At 43.6% G+C, this 17,963-nt stretch overlaps 1 protein-coding gene across 2 annotated transcripts in view; it reads left to right on the plus strand.

Annotated features, from left to right (window-relative positions):
* The window catches only part of LOC138511377 (uncharacterized), a 333,915-nt gene that overhangs the window by 34,500 nt on the left and 281,452 nt on the right, over window positions 1-17,963 (plus strand). For both annotated transcript variants that reach the window (XM_069627001.1, XM_069627000.1), the window contains one exon: window positions 3,683-3,919. In XM_069627001.1, the coding sequence (XP_069483102.1) occupies window positions 3,683-3,919 (237 nt within the window). The remainder of the gene's footprint in view (window positions 1-3,682; window positions 3,920-17,963) is intronic.

Consider the following 17,963-nt stretch of genomic DNA (forward strand, 5'->3'; position numbering starts at 1 on the left):
CTTCTGTGCTGTCTCTGTTTGTGTGCTAGGACGACTTGTAGGTGCCTTATCTGTACTTGCCTCCCAATTATTAGCTAGTGTTCTTCGAGTCTGGATCACGCGTTAGGGGACCGTGTTGGAAAATGATTTTTATTTTATTTATTGAGCATTTTGTTAATTCTGAGGTGAATGTTAAATTTCGTGTGGCCTTTTGGGAAACCCTTTACCTATTCTTTATGGAGTTTTTGGCACACTATTGTCATACACCTGGACATCATTGGCTTTCTGCACTCCTATTAATTCAATTAACTTGGAAGGCTACAGCTGGGTGAGCACAAATCAAACAGAACAGAGCACAAATCCAACAGAACAGAACACAAATCCAACAGAACAGTGGAACAGAACTGATTGATGAGAGCTGACATCAGGGCATTTACTTATTTCATTTATTTTATGTATCTATTAATTACGTGCCACAGCCCACAGGCATTAGGGTGCACACAAGAGGAGACAAACACACATACGACAGACACTTCTGACTTCGGATCCTAATCACGAGTGAGGCTGTTTCAATGGACACATATGCAACAAACATTGGTTTATATTTTGAATACAATGGTAAAGGCATTAGAAACATTTACAGCTCCAATGTTCATATTTTCCAACGTTCCTATGAAACTCATTGGCTAAACTACGTCATATGGTTAGTGGTAAGTGTATGTTAGTGGAACGTGATTGGAGCAAACAGGTTAACAGTATCCCAATACAATACCCCCCCTATGTGGAGTCACATTGCTTCTCACACCTTCCAGGGCAATTTGCAAGTAGCAAAATAACATTCGTGCTGACGGCTGGGAGTTTATTATTCTGTCATTGGTCAGCACCATTGCCGAAGAAACACGATACACCCTGCTTCTCGTGGGAAGGGAGTCAATCACACGGCACCGACCGGATAGCTGCCTTGGCAGACCTTGTGCTGGATACACTGAAGGCTGGCCACTTCCCAGGGACTTAGCAACGTACGGTCGGATTTGTCCTCTCAGGCACACGGCTCTGTGCAGCTTCTCCATAACCATATCTACCTGTTCTCTGGCTCAGGTCAACCTCTCCTCTACCCCCAAGTGCCCACAGGATTGGCTTGCTGCCCCGTTGTTACATCACCCAGGGCTTTCTCTGCATCTCTAGTCTGCTCGTGACATGCATCCTGTGCTTTATGTCCCCCTTCCCTAATCCACGGTGAGTTGATCATGTGCTCAGTGCAGGCTTCCCTGGTGAGGCCCAACCTGGGGGCATCCCTTCTAAGTGTGTTAACCTGAGGACATTCCTTATCTCATAGTTAGTTCCATAAGCTCTTTGGGCAATGATGCACACAGTGCAATCCTACCTCTGCATTTCCCTGTATGGCCTTCATTCACAGCTTTACTACAGTTCATTTCCGTGTTTGTTTCTTTCCCCCCTATGAGGCGCCCCATACCCTCTTCCCTACACCCGTAGTTGGTAGGTGTGTCCTCCTATCTGGCGCTGAATTAGCACCTTTAACTGGGAACTGTTATCTCGTCTCTGCGTCCTGCATGTTCACTGCTCCCTTCTTTGCTTGAGCTTGGCATGCGCTACAATCTCTGTCTGGGGCAGCTTCAAAGCTCTGAAAATAAAAGTGTTTTTGTGAATTCAGCCTCTGTTATGAGGCCTTGCCAACTTCTAACTTCTGGTCCTGCTATCACTTTTATACTAAGAAAATGGTTGTACTCGTGCACTCCTGTCGCCTCCATGTTGGCCACCTAAATGTGAATGTTTTAATTTTTACATGTGTTGTATATGTCTGCCATATGTTGGGTTCCCTGCCCGTGTATTCAGCATCTATCCTACCCATACTTTTACCTGCCCTATCGATGTAGTGAGCCCCCCTTGGTATTCTGGAACCCTCCTCCCTCCTTTGTGATATACAACACACTAATTGTGCTCTCTTATTATTTAACTATGATCCCTACTTAGTATTGCACGACCTAGGCTAGTTCTTTATGGCACAGCATATACATTGACTGTTTAAGCCATTTTTTTCTTGGAGTCTATCTTAGTGTGTCTTGTCTTCCACCCCTAGACTCTTGGGGCAGTAAGGCTGTCTCAGATAGTACCGCTTCGCACATGGGCCCTACTGGCGAGGAGCCGGGATAGGAAGTGGTATTTGCAAACTCATCTGAGTATGGGCAGTAGGTGTTACCTGCATATTCATTTGCCCCATTACAGTAAAAATAAAGATCAATGTTAGTGTACAGAAGTATAAAGAATATTAACAGAACCTTTCAAGTATGTAGATGATGGGTGTACCGAAGTTCTACAGTGCTGACCTGGCTACCTAACAACAGAGCATTATATACATAGAAGGGATGGTTATAGTGTTATAGGAAGGGGAGAATAGGCAATACAATGTGAAAGGTGCCTGTCATTGATTTAGCAAAGCTATCTGAAGAGATATTCTCTGAAGAGTAGTTTGAATCTCCCCCAAAGCGCAGGAGGGAGGGGGTCCATCCGATAGGTGTAGGTTATTCATTCCAGGGTCTTTGTGTGTAGCTGGGTTTTGGGTTGATTTCTTACTTGCTGTTGCTTCAACGTCTTGGTTTCCAGCCTGTTGATGCCATGTTACCATCATCAAAGAGAAAGGACTTAGATTGATTGCTGCTAAAATGAACATCACCACTTGAATCCTTGTCTTACACTTACTGTGAACCTCCTCCCATCTCTAACCCTATTAGGTAATGCATGTCCATACCTAAACACTGATATACCACTGAATGGCAGACATATTTCTAAGGACCCTTTCCAAAGTAAAATTTAGAATGGGTAGCAAATGTTTAACTCCAGAAGTAGGTTGAAAACCATGACTGCCTAGTTGCTAAACAGTCCAGATGTTGGCATCTTTGAGGACTGGAATCAGCGTTGGTGGGTGTTGGAGAGAAGTTACTCTTGCTATGGATGGACATTAAAACTCCAGTGCCCATTCTGTCAATGGCTTTTAAATGTATAGACCTCAAGTGATTCTGAAAGACTTACTTCGCAGGTCATGCTGTCTGATGTTTCTCTGAGATGGATTACATTGTTCCCCCAGACAGACAGGCCTGCATCACACTAGTTGGACTTTCCTGACTGGATTTAAATGAAACATCCAACTGTCCACTGGCGGTTGTGAGCAGTAATTACCACTATGAAACTCTGCCTTCTACCAGTGGCCATGTATACATGATTATACCCACTACCCAGTTAAGTAATATTACCCAATGAATTTTGTGATAAGCCTAATTTATTTACAACCTTTTCTTTATGCATCTTGAAATGATAGGTCTATTCACTAGTTCATTTAATTATACATGTTTTTTCCAAAAAACATTTTGCCATTAACATTACTCAAAACAGATGCTGTTTTATGAGGGTTTAGTATGCCACAATGCTGCATGTAAATTTGACTTCAAAGTTGCAATGTTCTTATGTATGGTGGTGGTGCGAATGCCATTCTCTGCAGAGAAGGTTAACACTACATACAAATTGCCCGTCTGGCTTCTGGCTACAGTCAAATAGATGTTATTGTAATGTTTCCTTAATGCAGCTGCTTAAAAATAATCTATTTCCTGTCTTTCCGCATTCAGAATATATCATCACTTATCCAAATTAATACTGAATAGCCTATGGTTGAATTTCCAATTTATTTCAGATAAGGAAACAATCCTTTCCATGGTCAAAGGTATATCTGGTTCGTCTCTTGACCTGCCTTACTGTGACAGTGGTTGGAGTTCTGACTGTGACTGCAGTCTACACAAAACAGTTCAGGCCTGGGGCAAGATCAAAGAATGAAGAGCAAGTAATGAAGAAACGGTTTACCTTGGAAGAGCACCCACAGAGCAACGTTGATGCCACATTTCAATATCATTATCACATGAATAAATCAAAGGTATCATATTAAAATTATTGTACTGCATTAACATATAAGTTGTAGTCACATTGTACTGACATTTGAGAAAACGCAGGAGCTTAAATATGTTATGCCAATGCAGGATAATCAATATAAACAATGTTTTGATTTTTGTGTGACTCCTCCTATTATACTCAAGATTTCTCCTCACCTAAAACACTATGGGCCAGATAATGAGTTGGCCAGTATCCTGACTGGGATACCGCCCAACTTCATTTGTGTTACATCCCACCCGTCCAGCAGTATTACTGCCGGTTCGCGGGTTGGGTGGTAAACGTTTTTCTCCATTCTCCATTGCGTCCAGGAGAGCACATCTCCGAGGACAGGAAGTCACTTCACTGGCTAGCCTTGGAAGATCGTATTGCCTTTAAAGCTATGACCATTGTACATCACTGTCTCTACGGATTAGCTCCTGTCTATCTGAAGGAGCACATAACCCTATACAAACCAGGTCGGTCCTTGAGATCTGAACTCAAGGTCTGGTCGTACACACAGGTGCCAAAAGAGCAAATGGGCTTCGATGCTATTTTGCTGTAAAAGCAGCAGAAAAATGGAATGGGCTTCCCTGCCCCTTAAGACTACAATCAAATGATCTGGTTTTCAGAAAAAAACTGAAGACGCTATTATTTTAAAAAAAAAATGACTTGCCTATTGCAAAAATGAATCTGCTGTCTCGTCTTCTTTTGTTGTCTTAGGGAGTCATTACGAGTTTGGAGGTAGCCATGGTGCTATTAGCGCCATGGCTGCCTCCAAACTCGTTTCCGGGTTCTTTGAATGGGGACTTACCGGGTCATTCCAACCTTGGAGGACCCGGTAAGTCCCCATTCAAAATACCCATCCCCATTCCCATTTGAACCTCCATAGGGCTCAATGGGAATGGGGAGGGAGCTAATAACGGGCCGTTAATAACGTGCCCGTTATTAGCTCCCTGGTCCCTTAGCGTGTCCTGCTAAGAACAGCTGGTAAACCCAGCCGTCCTTAGCGGGACCAGCTAAGGGACCTCGTAATGCGGCAGTAAGGGGTTAACGGCACTGGCATCCTTACCAGCGCCGTTAACCCCTTACCGCCACACTCATAATGACCCCCTATGTCTGTGTGTCCACGCCCTGATGCCCGCAGGCTTTGGCGTGATACAAATAAACAAATAATAATAAATAAATGAATAAATAAATAAAATAAAATGCGGAATATTCAGCACAGAAAATCAGCATTTTTCTGGCGTATTTATCCTCAACTCAGTGCTGGGGGTAAAAACGCCATACTCATGATTGGGCAGACCATTAAATGAGGGGTAATCCCTGTTACCACCTCATTGAAGGGCTACCACCCAACTCGTGATGAGGCCCTATACGTCCAAATCTTTTAAGAACATGCTCATTTTTAGCAGGCCGCATATAACTTCACCAAATGCACTCTGGACAATGTACAGCGTTCCTGAACTACTTCCATAACTCGACACAGACTTCTATGGCCAACAAGCAAACCATAGAGCTCTTCAAAAATAATGACCTGGGTTAGCAAATCTCAGCATGTCCTCCCCCCACTGCACCTTGCGGAAGCCATTTTCTTTTAATTACCTTAGCTTAGGTTGCCATCCTCCCCGTTCTTTCCGCTGATAACACAAGTAATAAACTACAATGTGCAACCTCCAGATTCCGCACCTTCTCCCGGCTTTGTTTCTTGCACGGAACAAGCTACTATTGGCGAACTACAGTTTCTCTTCCTCCCTAACCTTTAAATAGGTTTGGAAGGCCTGTCTATAACACATGAAACATGCGACAGACCACACACTTCTTTTAGGGCAAGGAGACTGGTGAAATCAAAACTGTGGCCAAGGGAATGCACTGTACATTTAACATTATCAGCAACACTTCATCACTGAATGCTTTTGAAGACAATGGGCCTGATTGGCAGAGTGTTTTCCTATGGGTTGCACCATTATAAAATGCTTCTGTGAATCAGGCCCTATGTGTCCTCATAGATTGTGCTCAAAGCCAATGTTCTGTTCAAAATAATGAAGTTGGTCCTAATAAATTATCAATCTAAAAGAGAAAATGGTGAACATGTCAAACAGCATGTTCGCAGTTGAAATGATGAATTTAGTGGTTATTTACTTTTGTTGTCTCTCCACAATCAAGATGGCACCACCCGGGAAAGGGCATTGCGTGGCTGGAAACAGTGGGCAGCACACAGTGTCTTCTCGCCAGCTGTTCCCACCACCTGATTGGCTGAACGTCCTTCTACGGATGCCAAAAGAAAGTCACTCACTGTGGAGCACTGATTTACTGAAACAAGGAAGCCGGTGACCAGGGAGTATTTCTCATGGCAAGAGATTTTTAGCCATAATACCTCAGGGTGTGCAGTCTTCTGGACTAGCATGGTATCTGAGAAGAAGGATACCATTGTAAGGTTCTTTGTTCAAAATCAGTAGGATATACAATCGTTTAATTTATTTATTTACTGTGCTTTAGGTTATTACAAACCTTTCACAAAAAATACATAACATACAATCATAACACTAAAAACCATTAACAATCCAATCCAATTTAAAATAAATAAATATACAGCAAATTCCTACTTAAAATATTTCAGAATATATAACCACAAACAATAAAGTGCATTGAGGTTGAGTCACTCTTTAGGCAATAATTCCAGGATTCTTGAGTTTTAATTGATTGATAATTATGCACACTGTCTCCTAAAATGCACTTATATTAGGGGCCCAATTTGGCACACTCAGTAAATGCATGCTGTGGCGTCGCTCTCTTATCAGGCAATTTGGATACGCGGCAGAACCTTTCTTCAAGCGCCAAGTTCATTCGGGGGCCATACATGTCCAATAGAGGCAACTCCTGGAATGTATCATTGAACAGTCAAAAACTACAAAACCCTCTAGTCACTGGGTTTTCTCTTCCTACCTTGGACCAAACGCTTTCAGTTCATGGGAAAAAATATATTTAAACACAATAAGATAAAAACACATAAAATGTCATCAAAAATATCACAATCACAATTAGAATATTCAATACAGTACAAAATATCACAAACGACAATTAAAAAAAAAAACATTTGTGCAAATAGATCCAATACCTAATGGCTATTAATAGCCAGTAAAGTGCAATACTTGTGAACTACGTTGGTTAGTGGATAAAGAACCACTATCAATGATGGTAACTTTATTCTCTCATGTGTAGGCGAATCCCTTTACACAAAAAAGGGTTCTTATTGAAATGAATACTTGATTGCATAACCTATTCCTAATCCAGTGCTTTTTCAGACCCGTATCATTGAAGCAACATATACATTGATAAGGTGTAGCATCTTCCCACTCAAAGCAATTCTGTAGTATATACATTACATCTCCTTTCTTGGTAGTGTTTAGAGAGAATGTAGTCAACTTTGGGAAATATCTCATGCAGGTAAAATAGCACAAAATCAATTGGCCTCACTACGATCTCGGCGGTAGCCATGCCACTATTGGCGGCATGGCTGCCGCCGAAATCACATCGGGTCCGGGTTCCCAGAATGAGGAATTACCGGGCCATTCCGAGTTCGGAGGGACCGGTATTTCTTCCTTCTACGAACGCGGGCCCGGACCTTCCCCATTCCCATTCAGCCCCCATGGGGCTGAATGGGAATGGGAGAGGGAGCAAACAACGGGCCGATTACGAGCGGCCCGTTGTTTGCTCCCTCCTCCCCTCGCGGGACCCGCTCTGCACATCTGGTGAAACCAGACGTGCAGACCGGGTCCTACGAGGGGACCTCGTAATCAGGCGGTACGGGGTTGATGGCGCCTCCACCTTTACCAGCACTGTTAACCCTGTACCACCAGGGTTATAATGAGGCCCAATGTGTTTACCCTGGGAACAAGATGATGCCAGTGCAAACCAAGCTGGGGCGCGGTGGGTGGGGGGGAGTGGGTGGCAGATACATTGGTGTATTATGGTAAGAAAAGACACTTCTACAGCATACTTTGAATTAAATTGTTCTTTATGTGTACAACCCCAATAAAATATATTATTTTAAAAAATGTACATGAGCACTTGTTGTTTGCCCTCACTCAGACCAACTGTGAAGTAAAATGCATGCTCGCTGTTAGTGTTATATCTGTGTTATATCTGACTCTTGCTTGTTGAGGGTGGACGCTCAAATACTACTTACAAAGGCGAAATCATCAAGAAAAAAGGTCCTGGTTACAGAAGGTTTGCACGGCTATAGCCACAATGCACAGCTTTTTGAACATGTTAGCTAACGCTGGTGGAGCTGCAAAGACTGTGCAGGTGCAGTCTCTGTGGCTGCACTTACGCTGTATAGCACAGCACAACCAATCTGTAATCTGAAATCCGATATATAACACATTATTACCTGTGAACTTAAAAAGGCATGGTCCAAGCTCGACAGTAACTAACTGGTGGAATCATTAATTAATAAGAGTGGAGAGATCAGGATCGGACTGGGAAAAGAAATTGGCCCGGTCACCCAAAAAAAAGTGGCCCACCCCTCGCCTCACGACCCTTGACCTCTGATGACATCACCGGAAGTGATGTCATTTGACCCCATCCCAAAGTGACATCCTGGGAAGCGATGAAACACAACCTTTCATCCCTTGACAAAACAGGAAGTGGCATCAAATAGCATTGTTCCCAAGTACACTAAATACCTGTGAATGCAAGCAGACGTCCAAGGCCAAATGATACTATGTTATTGTATAGCACTTACGCTTAAGCTCTTTTTTATAGAACAAATATGCATACAATATCACCCAATCTGTGTGGGTACTCATTTATCGACCTAAGAAGGATGAAAGGCTTTTTGAAAATAATTTCTTTTTAAAGAAAATCTCTTTTTTTTTTCTTCCAAACCGCCCCAGGTATGGCCAGAAACCGGCCCCCACTCGCCAGGGATGATTTCGCCCTGGCCAATGGACGAAAGTCTGAGGGGCCAATACGAACCTGGAAGAGATTTCTCTATAGCTGCTCTTCTCTGAGCACTGTGTCCTTCCCTTTTAGCTAGGTATTATTTGACAGAGAGGTTCTTGCAGCAGTAAAGCACTGGGGCCAATAATCTTTGTGATGTGAGATGGCATCTATGGCTCCTCTTTAGTGTGGTAGCCAGGAGCTGACAAGGCTCTCCTGGTGTACAAGGGCGTTACAGTTTTCAGGTGTCTGCGGTGTAAACCATGTAGTGGAACACCTCCTACAAGCTCTGACTTCAAATTGTGACAGAGGTGGTTGTGAGGGTGTTGATACAAGCAGCAGCTCAGCTGTGTTTGTAATGACTTGATATGTTTTCATGGGTCAAAGCTGTGTGCAAGCTGCAGCAGGCATTAGCCTTAGTTCTGCTTCTCAACCCTGCATCTAGTAAATCACAAACGCTGAACAGACGTATGTATGATCCTGCAACCTATATCCCAGGGCTCATTTCTTCCTCTGTGTATTGTGTTAAATTACAGCAATGGATGCTGCTGTTATGGAGCTTGTTCCATGTTGTGGGGCTGGTGAGAGTTCCAACCAAATGTAGCTCAAACTCTCTTTGTGTAACAAAGGCAGAGCAGGCAGGCTACACTAAAGTGAGAGGAGAAGGCTGGTTGGCAGGAACAGTTAATCCCACTTGATAAACAAAACAGGACACTACACAGAAATATTTGAGAAATATACGTTTTGGTTTAGTGTTACATTAAATCGGATGCATTAGAACATTATTTAAATACAATTTTTGTGATTTTACTAGCTGACCACCATTATCACTCCAACCAAAGCCAAACCATGGCTCTACCTCCTAAAACAAACAAACAATGGGCAACCGAATGTCTCATGCAAGATCCTTTACAGAATGCCCAACCCTGTACCACCATTGAGAGAAATGGAAGACTCTGCTCAAGACTGACTAAACTCTATGAGCCACTAGCTAGAACCCTTGCTACGCCTAACAACAGATCGAACCCTAAACCCGTCTTTCACACTACTAAAACTAAACAACAGCCCACACTTACTGCCATGAACCTCTCTACACCCAAGACCTAATTTACAACAGGCCCGATATTACCAGCTGTAACTAATGCTAGCCTCAAGGGAGCACTAATAAACACAAGATCTTTGGTAACACACGCTATTGAGATAGCAGATATCATTCAATCTGAACACCTTGATTTCCTAGCGATCACGGAATCCTGGTTACATGCCGCCGCAGGACCAGCCCTCTCATAGGTTATACCCAATGGATACACCATAGTAAAATCAGACAGAGTCGATACTCGTTGAGGAGGTATTGCACTTATAGCCAGAGACAATCTACCGATCAGGCTAGTGCCATCCATGAATATCAAATCATGTGAGATTATGACAGCCAAGCTCAATATAAACAGCTCCCAGGCCCTTACGATCCACCTTATATATAGACCTCCAGGCCTTATCGGAACCTATGAGGAGGATTTATCGAACATCGTATCCAATAGAATGAAAAATTCCTCTCAAGTCCTACTACCAGGGGATTTGAACCTAGGCTATAATGACCCGAAAGATACTCATGCTTTTAATGTGGCGAAAGTCCTAGTGGAACAAGGCTTCACCCAAAGAGTGCTCCTTCCCTCACATATTAAAGGCAGAATACTGGAATGGGTAGCAGACTACAATTGCAATGCCTCAATCTCTTCCATAGCTCCCCAGATATGGACAGACCATCACTTCATAACCTTTACATTAGCCACTACAAAACCCATTTCCGTGCCTGCACCGCCATCTCCACCCATTCCCACCCGCAATAAAAAAAATATCACTTACAACAACCAACTCCCTCTTATCCTCCCCACACTTAATGCTATCCCCGAAAATCTGGGACCTGACACACTGGTCAAAGAATATAACCATATCATGACCACCTCCCTAGACTCAATAGCGCCACTCAAACTTAGACAAAGCAAACCTAAAGCCCATCTCAATTCCTGGTATACTCCATATCTAAAACACTACGTACCAAAAAAAGGCAATGTGAGACATCTTGGAGAGCACAACCATCTGAGGAAAACAAGAATAATCATAGCAGCATCACAGCATTATACAAAAAAGAAATTCTCCTACCTAAACGTGAAACCTACAACGCAAGAATATCCCAAGCCAACTCAAGTATGAAGGAACTCTTTGTAATCCTCAAAGAGTTAGAAGCCCCCATCCCAGTGCCAGACAACTGTATCAAGGACAAATTATGGTGTTCCAACATACAATCTTAACCTTAGCAATCTTAACCTTAGCCTGCATCGCATCTAGATAGAAATGTGAATGTTAGCACTTAGATGGAACTTTGATTGTTACTGAGTGCCACACTTAAATGGAATTGTGATCACTAGCCTGCCTCACATCTAGACAGGATATTGAAGATTAGCAAGTGCCACACTCAGATGGAATAGTGTATGATAGCAAGCATCACACCTAGGCACAATTGCAAGGAAAGCAACACCAACTAACCAATCCAGTAACAAATTCATCCCTCTGCTAACACAAACACAAACCTAAACACAGCAATCCACACAAACCTCACTACACTGCAACAACAAAACAAACCACACATAGACTTGCACAACAGCACATGATCCCTACAGACCGTAAATCACCCCAAGCCCAGCCAACAGACCCACCGGGCTGAGGCTGCCAACAGCACATCACTGTTCTCTTGCACTTTTCCAGCTTATTCCCACTAACTCACCCCCTCTTCTCACCTTTTCAGAGCCGCCAGAGCGCCAGGGGACCATTCCGGTGGTGATAGTGCGCGGTACAAATATCCTTTAACATTAACATTAACATACAGCAAGCACTAGCCAACAAAGATACAACCTTACAAGTAAAAATTGCTAAGAAAAAAGCCTCACTAACCGACATCACCCCTACTAGAATCACTCCAGCGCCTCCCCACAACATTGTTAATTCCCCCCGTTTCAAGTTCTCAAAAGTCACCATAAAAGAAATGGAAAAGATCATACTATCACTTAAACCGTTCAATTGTCAGTGACCAATGCCCTGCCCAACTCATCAAGGATGCAGCCAGAGACCTGGCCCCCTTCATCACGAAACTCATCAACTCGTCATTCTCATCAAACACCATCCCATCTAACCTTAAGGAGTCGTGGGTGCTCCCATTACTGAAAAAACAAACTCTAGACCCTTTCATACCCACTAACTACCGACCAATTACCACAGTGCCTTTTCTCTTGAATATCTTAGATAAAATGGCATACTCCCAAATTCAAAAACACCTGGAATCTAACTCTCTACTAGGAACCAGGCAGTCAGGTTTTCGGCCCCAACATGGAACCAAAACAGCGCTAATAGATCTCAAGTCCCAGATTGACGAACTTAGAGATAAAGGGGAAGCAGCCTTGCTTCTACTCCTGGACTTATCGGCCGCTTTTGACCTGGTTGACCACCAAGTATTATGTAGTCACCTGGACTCTACAGCATACTTCTCAACAGAAGCCATTGCATGGATACAATCTTTTCTAAGTAACCTGATTATGAGAGTCCTCTCACCTATGGCAGCGGCTGACCCTATCCCTATTACTTGCGGAGTGCCCCAGGGATCTTGTGTCTGACCCACCCTTTATAATATCTTCACTAAGCCCCCTTTGACGATCTGGACCATTCGGGTATCACCTACACCAATTATGCAGATGATACCCAGATCCTCCTACCTCTTACTGATGATTACGACAAGGATTTGGCCTTGCTGAACAGGGTATACCTCTTCATTCAGGCATGGATGGCTACCCATGGACTATGCCTGAATAATGACAAGACAGAGATCATCATCCTGGTGACGCCACAGACCCCCAAAAAATGGAGTCCCAAATATTCAGCCTTCAACATAGACCATAATATCATTACTGTCGCAAAGGAGGTAAAAACCTTGGGTTTCTACTTGGATTCCACTCTCTCCTTCAACAAACAAGTTAAGGCCATGGCCTTGGCTACTGCTTACACCTGCAAACTGATCAGAGCAGACAAAGCTTTCCTCTCACACTCTAGTTGCATTACCCTTGCCAGAGCACTTATCTTATCAAAGCTTGATTATTGTAATGCTTTGTACATAGGGGCCAACAAACAAACCATCAAGAAAATAATGCACTGAGAGCAGCATTAGGAATAACACATCTCAGAGACAAGAAGGGCTAACAACTGGCTCTCCACTCACGATAAAATTAAACTCAAAGTTGCCTCCCTTACCTATAAATGTCTTAACATTGCAGCGCCCGTTACTCAGATAGATTCATCACGAAAGCTGCGACCATAACAACTACCTCTTGATCCCTAGATTTAAGCTATCTAGAGTCAGAGGCAGCAGTTTCCAGGTAAAGGCCGCCCAACTGTGGAACTCTCTGCCCTCCACACTAAGAGTAGAGCAAACCTACCAAAACTTCCGGCAGAGCATAATAAATTGATTTAAAGACGCCGACTTCTAGGCTGGCCTAGGACACCATAGACCAACCAGCCCACCTGTTCATAACTAACCCCTAGTCACATCACTGATTGTCTCCAGCTCGAGTTTCGGGCATGCTGTTAGTCAGATGTATATGCATATATCCTGCATATATCATGTTTAATGTATTTACTGTATATATCCTGCCTATCCTGTATGTACATAATGTGCCTGTGTGTGACCAATTTGCATTATGTAAGTGTATTTCATATGTGTACCTAAGCTGTGAGTAATCTTATGCTATGCGCCCTGATACCCACGGGTCTGGAGCGTAATACAAGTAATAAACAAACAAACAAACAATAAATACAGTTAACAGCCTTAGACAGACCCTTCCCATTCCTATGGATAACACCAGACCTGTAGCGGGTTCTTAAACGTAGGGATCTCTGGGCATAGGCACAACACTTTACATAGTCATACTCAGGGTCCATAATTCCAATAGTGAACAGTCACAGTATTCTTCACAACCCTTAGTGTGCCGTAGTATCCTTATTGATAGGATTGCAATTTGAGTACTTTAAAGTCACTGATAAATCACAGGAACAGCTAAAAATCAAGTATTTTCTATAAAATGCAGGCATCCCCAGGGGGACCCACAAATAAATGTAAAGGTTTAGGTAGGTACACTATTAAGCCAATGTGGGTAGAGTTTAAAATGGTGTAATGGTTTCCACATAGGAATTAAAAGGAGAAAGTCCATAGGCATGAAATCAGAAAAGTACTTTTGTGATACATATCTGGCCTTAAGTGCAGGCAACCTAAAGAAAGACCAAAGAAGACTCCATAGAGGAGCTCCAGGTTTTAGAACCAGCCAGCCAGAGAAGATGGATGGATTCGGGCCAATTGAAGTCAGTGGCGATTTGTGGTAGAAGGGTCCTGCAACACCCTACTCCAAAACCCATGCTACCCCTGGAGAAGAATCTAAAGAATACTTCCGACCCAAGGACCTGGGTACTAGCACTTATGTCACAAGTCACTAAGGAATCATTTTATCAAAAGCATCAGAACCTCGTAAGTAAATGCTTCTTTTACAGGGCCGGTACACGGATCCAGTACCTTGGGTCTTCAACCTCTGAACAGAATTGCACAAGATGGAGCTTAACTAGAATAGTGGTGACCCACCACTCCTTTATGGTGGGGAGACTACTGTTTCAAGGAGGAATTCGTTTGGAAGGATCACATGAACAACCCTAAGGTGTTCCAAGGACAGGACAGCCAGTACATCGAGCAGAGAGAACTGGGGGGAGACAATGAAAAGCCCAGAAAGGGATTCCATCAGCCAAATGTAAAAGCAGGAGCAAGGATAATGGAGCGAGGTGTAGCAAGTAGGGCCAAGACAGGTGTTCAAAATACAGCAGCACATCTTCACATCAGTCTTCCATTGATTCAGCTCTGAACCAACCTATATTTGAATAATGTACCCCTAAATAAAAACATTGGGCCTCATTACGACCCTGGCGGAAGACCATGGTGCTATTAGCACCATGGTCCATGCCGGTAAGTTACCGACTCCGCCATGGAGAAAGGGGGAATTACCACCCCATTACAAGGTTGGTGGGGCGGTAATTCCCCCTTCCTCCATGGCCCTTCCCCATTCCCATTTTTGCCCCATAGGGCTCAATGGGAATGGGGAAGGCGCTAAGTACAGTGCCGCAAATTGCGGCACCGTAATTAGCACCAAGGTCCCTTTGCGGGTCCCTACTTTAATGGCTGGTCTACACCAGCCATTAAGGTCGGGTCCCGCAAAGGGACCTCGTAATTAGGCGCTACAGGTTAACGGCGCCGGAGCATTTTACAGCGCCGTTGACCCATTAGCGCCTGGGTCGTAATGAGGCCCATTAACTCAGGGGCTGGCTGAAGCCCTCCGATCACAAACCAGGCAGACACTGGAAGGATTTGGCAGCCAGTCAGTCAGACTGGCCAGACAAACACTCATGTGAGACACATATGATGTGTATTGTCCTTGTTTTGGGCAGGAAACTAGACAAAGCCAGTTTATACCACACTTGAGAGTCCTGGGCTCGGCCTGAGAGAACCCATGTCAGCACAACTGCCATTTTAGACTTGCCTGTTTGTTCACATAGAAAGAGGTATGTCCCAAAACAACATGTCCAGGATTAGGGCGTACACAACTGCATTAGCAACCCAAAGGCTAAAATACTGGGAGATTGGGCTACTAATTAGGTAACATTGATGGGTTCCCTGGTAAAGCCCAAATTAAATCGCAGCAGATCACCAACACACTTGAAGAATTTGCTCTTGGACAGAATGGGATGAGTAAAAATGACATCTGTCCTAGGAGCCCTATGGCTACCATGAAACAATACATGACTAAAACATTGCAATGACAAGGGGACCTCAGTAAATGTTGGCCCGTCACTAAAACTAAAGTAAAAAAGCCAAGACAACCAGCAGAGTAAAAGCAAAAGGTTTAGATGTCCCATAAAATGGGACAAGAGACCCGCACAGGTGTGATTCTGTCCTAGCCTTTGATAACAGTGTATAGCTGTAATGTTGTCTATCTGCTGGTTCTGGCCGGTTTGTCATTTTGACATATTTAGTCCTGTGAATAAACAGTTGGGATTTCAGCTCATAAATCTGGTTATAATTCCTCTGCTGGTGAACAACAGTTAAACGGGATAGCGCTGGTGTGACAATTCCTTTATTTATTCAGAGGACAGTCCTTTCCGTATGTGATGAGATTGAAGTAGAGCAAAGTGTAGAATGAAGGGCTCTTGTCTTGGCTCAACATGGAGGTTGCATTACCATGTTAGGTGGTAGCATAAGTCACCAACCAGTCAGCATCGCAAAATGCATACTATGCCTGTGATGGGTGCTGATGTACTATAGCAATCTTAACCAATTACCCGCCATCACCTGCTAAGATACCCACTGACCTACTGATGGGTTCAAACTGTGTGAGAAAGTTGATTCTCTCTAATCATTGTTGAAGGTGACTTATGACAGGCTCCAGTCATATGAGAAGACAAGAAGGTAGAATTGAGATTGACAAAAACAGGAGCAGTGAGGCAGTGGGCCTCATTATAAGTTTGCCGGTCCGGTAACCACGGTACCGGTAAGCTTGCCAGTACCGTTGTTACTGGACCGGCAAACTACGAGTTCTGCTCGTGGGTGCCTTCCCGCCCGTCAGGTCTGACTGGAAATATTTGCAAGTGTGGCGGCAGCCTGCCGGTTTTACTGTCAAAGCTACCGCCAAACTTGTAATGAGGCCCAGTGACATAAAAGATATGATGCCAAGTCTAAAAAGATTGGAAATTCAGGTTTCTGACCTCAAAAGCAATAATATATATAAGAGAAATAAAACATTGATAAACAATTGAGGCCTATATGGGCTACCTGAAGGCTTGGAGGGCCAAAAGACAGCTGCATTTTTTCAACATTTCTTTCGAAGCTGCCCATGATTTTCATCTCCAGTCTCAAATTAAGGCTGAGACTAAATCCATCATAATGGGCTTACTAAAGTTAATGCAACTCAAAGATATTTTTACAAACAGCGAAAACAATGGGCCAGCTTACATGAATTGGTAATAAGTGTGACTGTACACTGCCAGAAGGATGGAAGTATATATGCATCACATGTAGCTTGTTTCTTTCATGCCAGTTCAAGATCCCCATTTATAATAAAACATCTACTTATGAAGATGGCATCAGCTACTATGGGAAAATGTTGAACTACAGTAGTAATACATGGCAGTGATGCACCTTCTGCTCGCTTATCACTGCTGTAGTTCCAGCATTGAGTAGTTAATATGCTTTTATGTGCTTTAATATTGTGATGGCTGTTTACCTTAGAGAGGACCATCTCATTATCACCCTGCTATGCATTTAACTAATGTCTATCCCAACTATTTTGTCCAATTTATTTTGAAATTGAACAACTCAAGTATATAAAGAATGACAGCAAGTAGTTGCCATCTGGCAAGGGTGTGGAAGCCCTGCCTTTCCTCATTTTTACTAAACATGAAATGATGTGGGGGATTCTGTTGTGTGGCAACTGTTGCAGCACAGTTGTTTTCCAGCGAAGCACCGTGACGGGGAATGGTGGGAGAGGCCGGAAAGGGAAAGTCAGTTCTAGATTAGATTAATAAAAAGCAAGTTCCAAAAAGTCCCATGTCTGTGTCGTTCCTCCCTTTTGGCCATGGCCCAAAGTGCCAACAACTGGTGACGAGGTGACGGACCGTCCTGTACTCCCCACAGGTGTGGCGTCCTCCATTTATCTCCAGCATCTTTACCAGTAGAGTCCTGGTGCAGGCTGCCTGCAAGTGTCGGTTGACACACTCCTGCTGACAAGCTCTTGGTGCTTGCTGTGTCCCGGCTGCGACCATGGTATAGCGCCCCCTGATCCACTAAGGGTGCAGGCTGCAGCCAAAGAAATAAAAATACTTCCATAAGAGGAAAGCAAACCAATGTGAATAGGTGCTCCTTGGAGTGCCGGAGGCTTGCCCTAAACGTAACAAAATAATAAGAGGTAACTTAAAGGAGTGGGACAAATTCATTATCAGAGACAGCATGCACAAGGGGAAGAGTTCACATA

The sequence above is a fragment of the Ambystoma mexicanum genome, chromosome 6p (assembly GCF_040938575.1).
Source record: "Ambystoma mexicanum isolate Mex_15411 chromosome 6p, UKY_AmexF1_1, whole genome shotgun sequence".
Lineage (NCBI taxonomy): Eukaryota > Metazoa > Chordata > Amphibia > Caudata > Ambystomatidae > Ambystoma > Ambystoma mexicanum.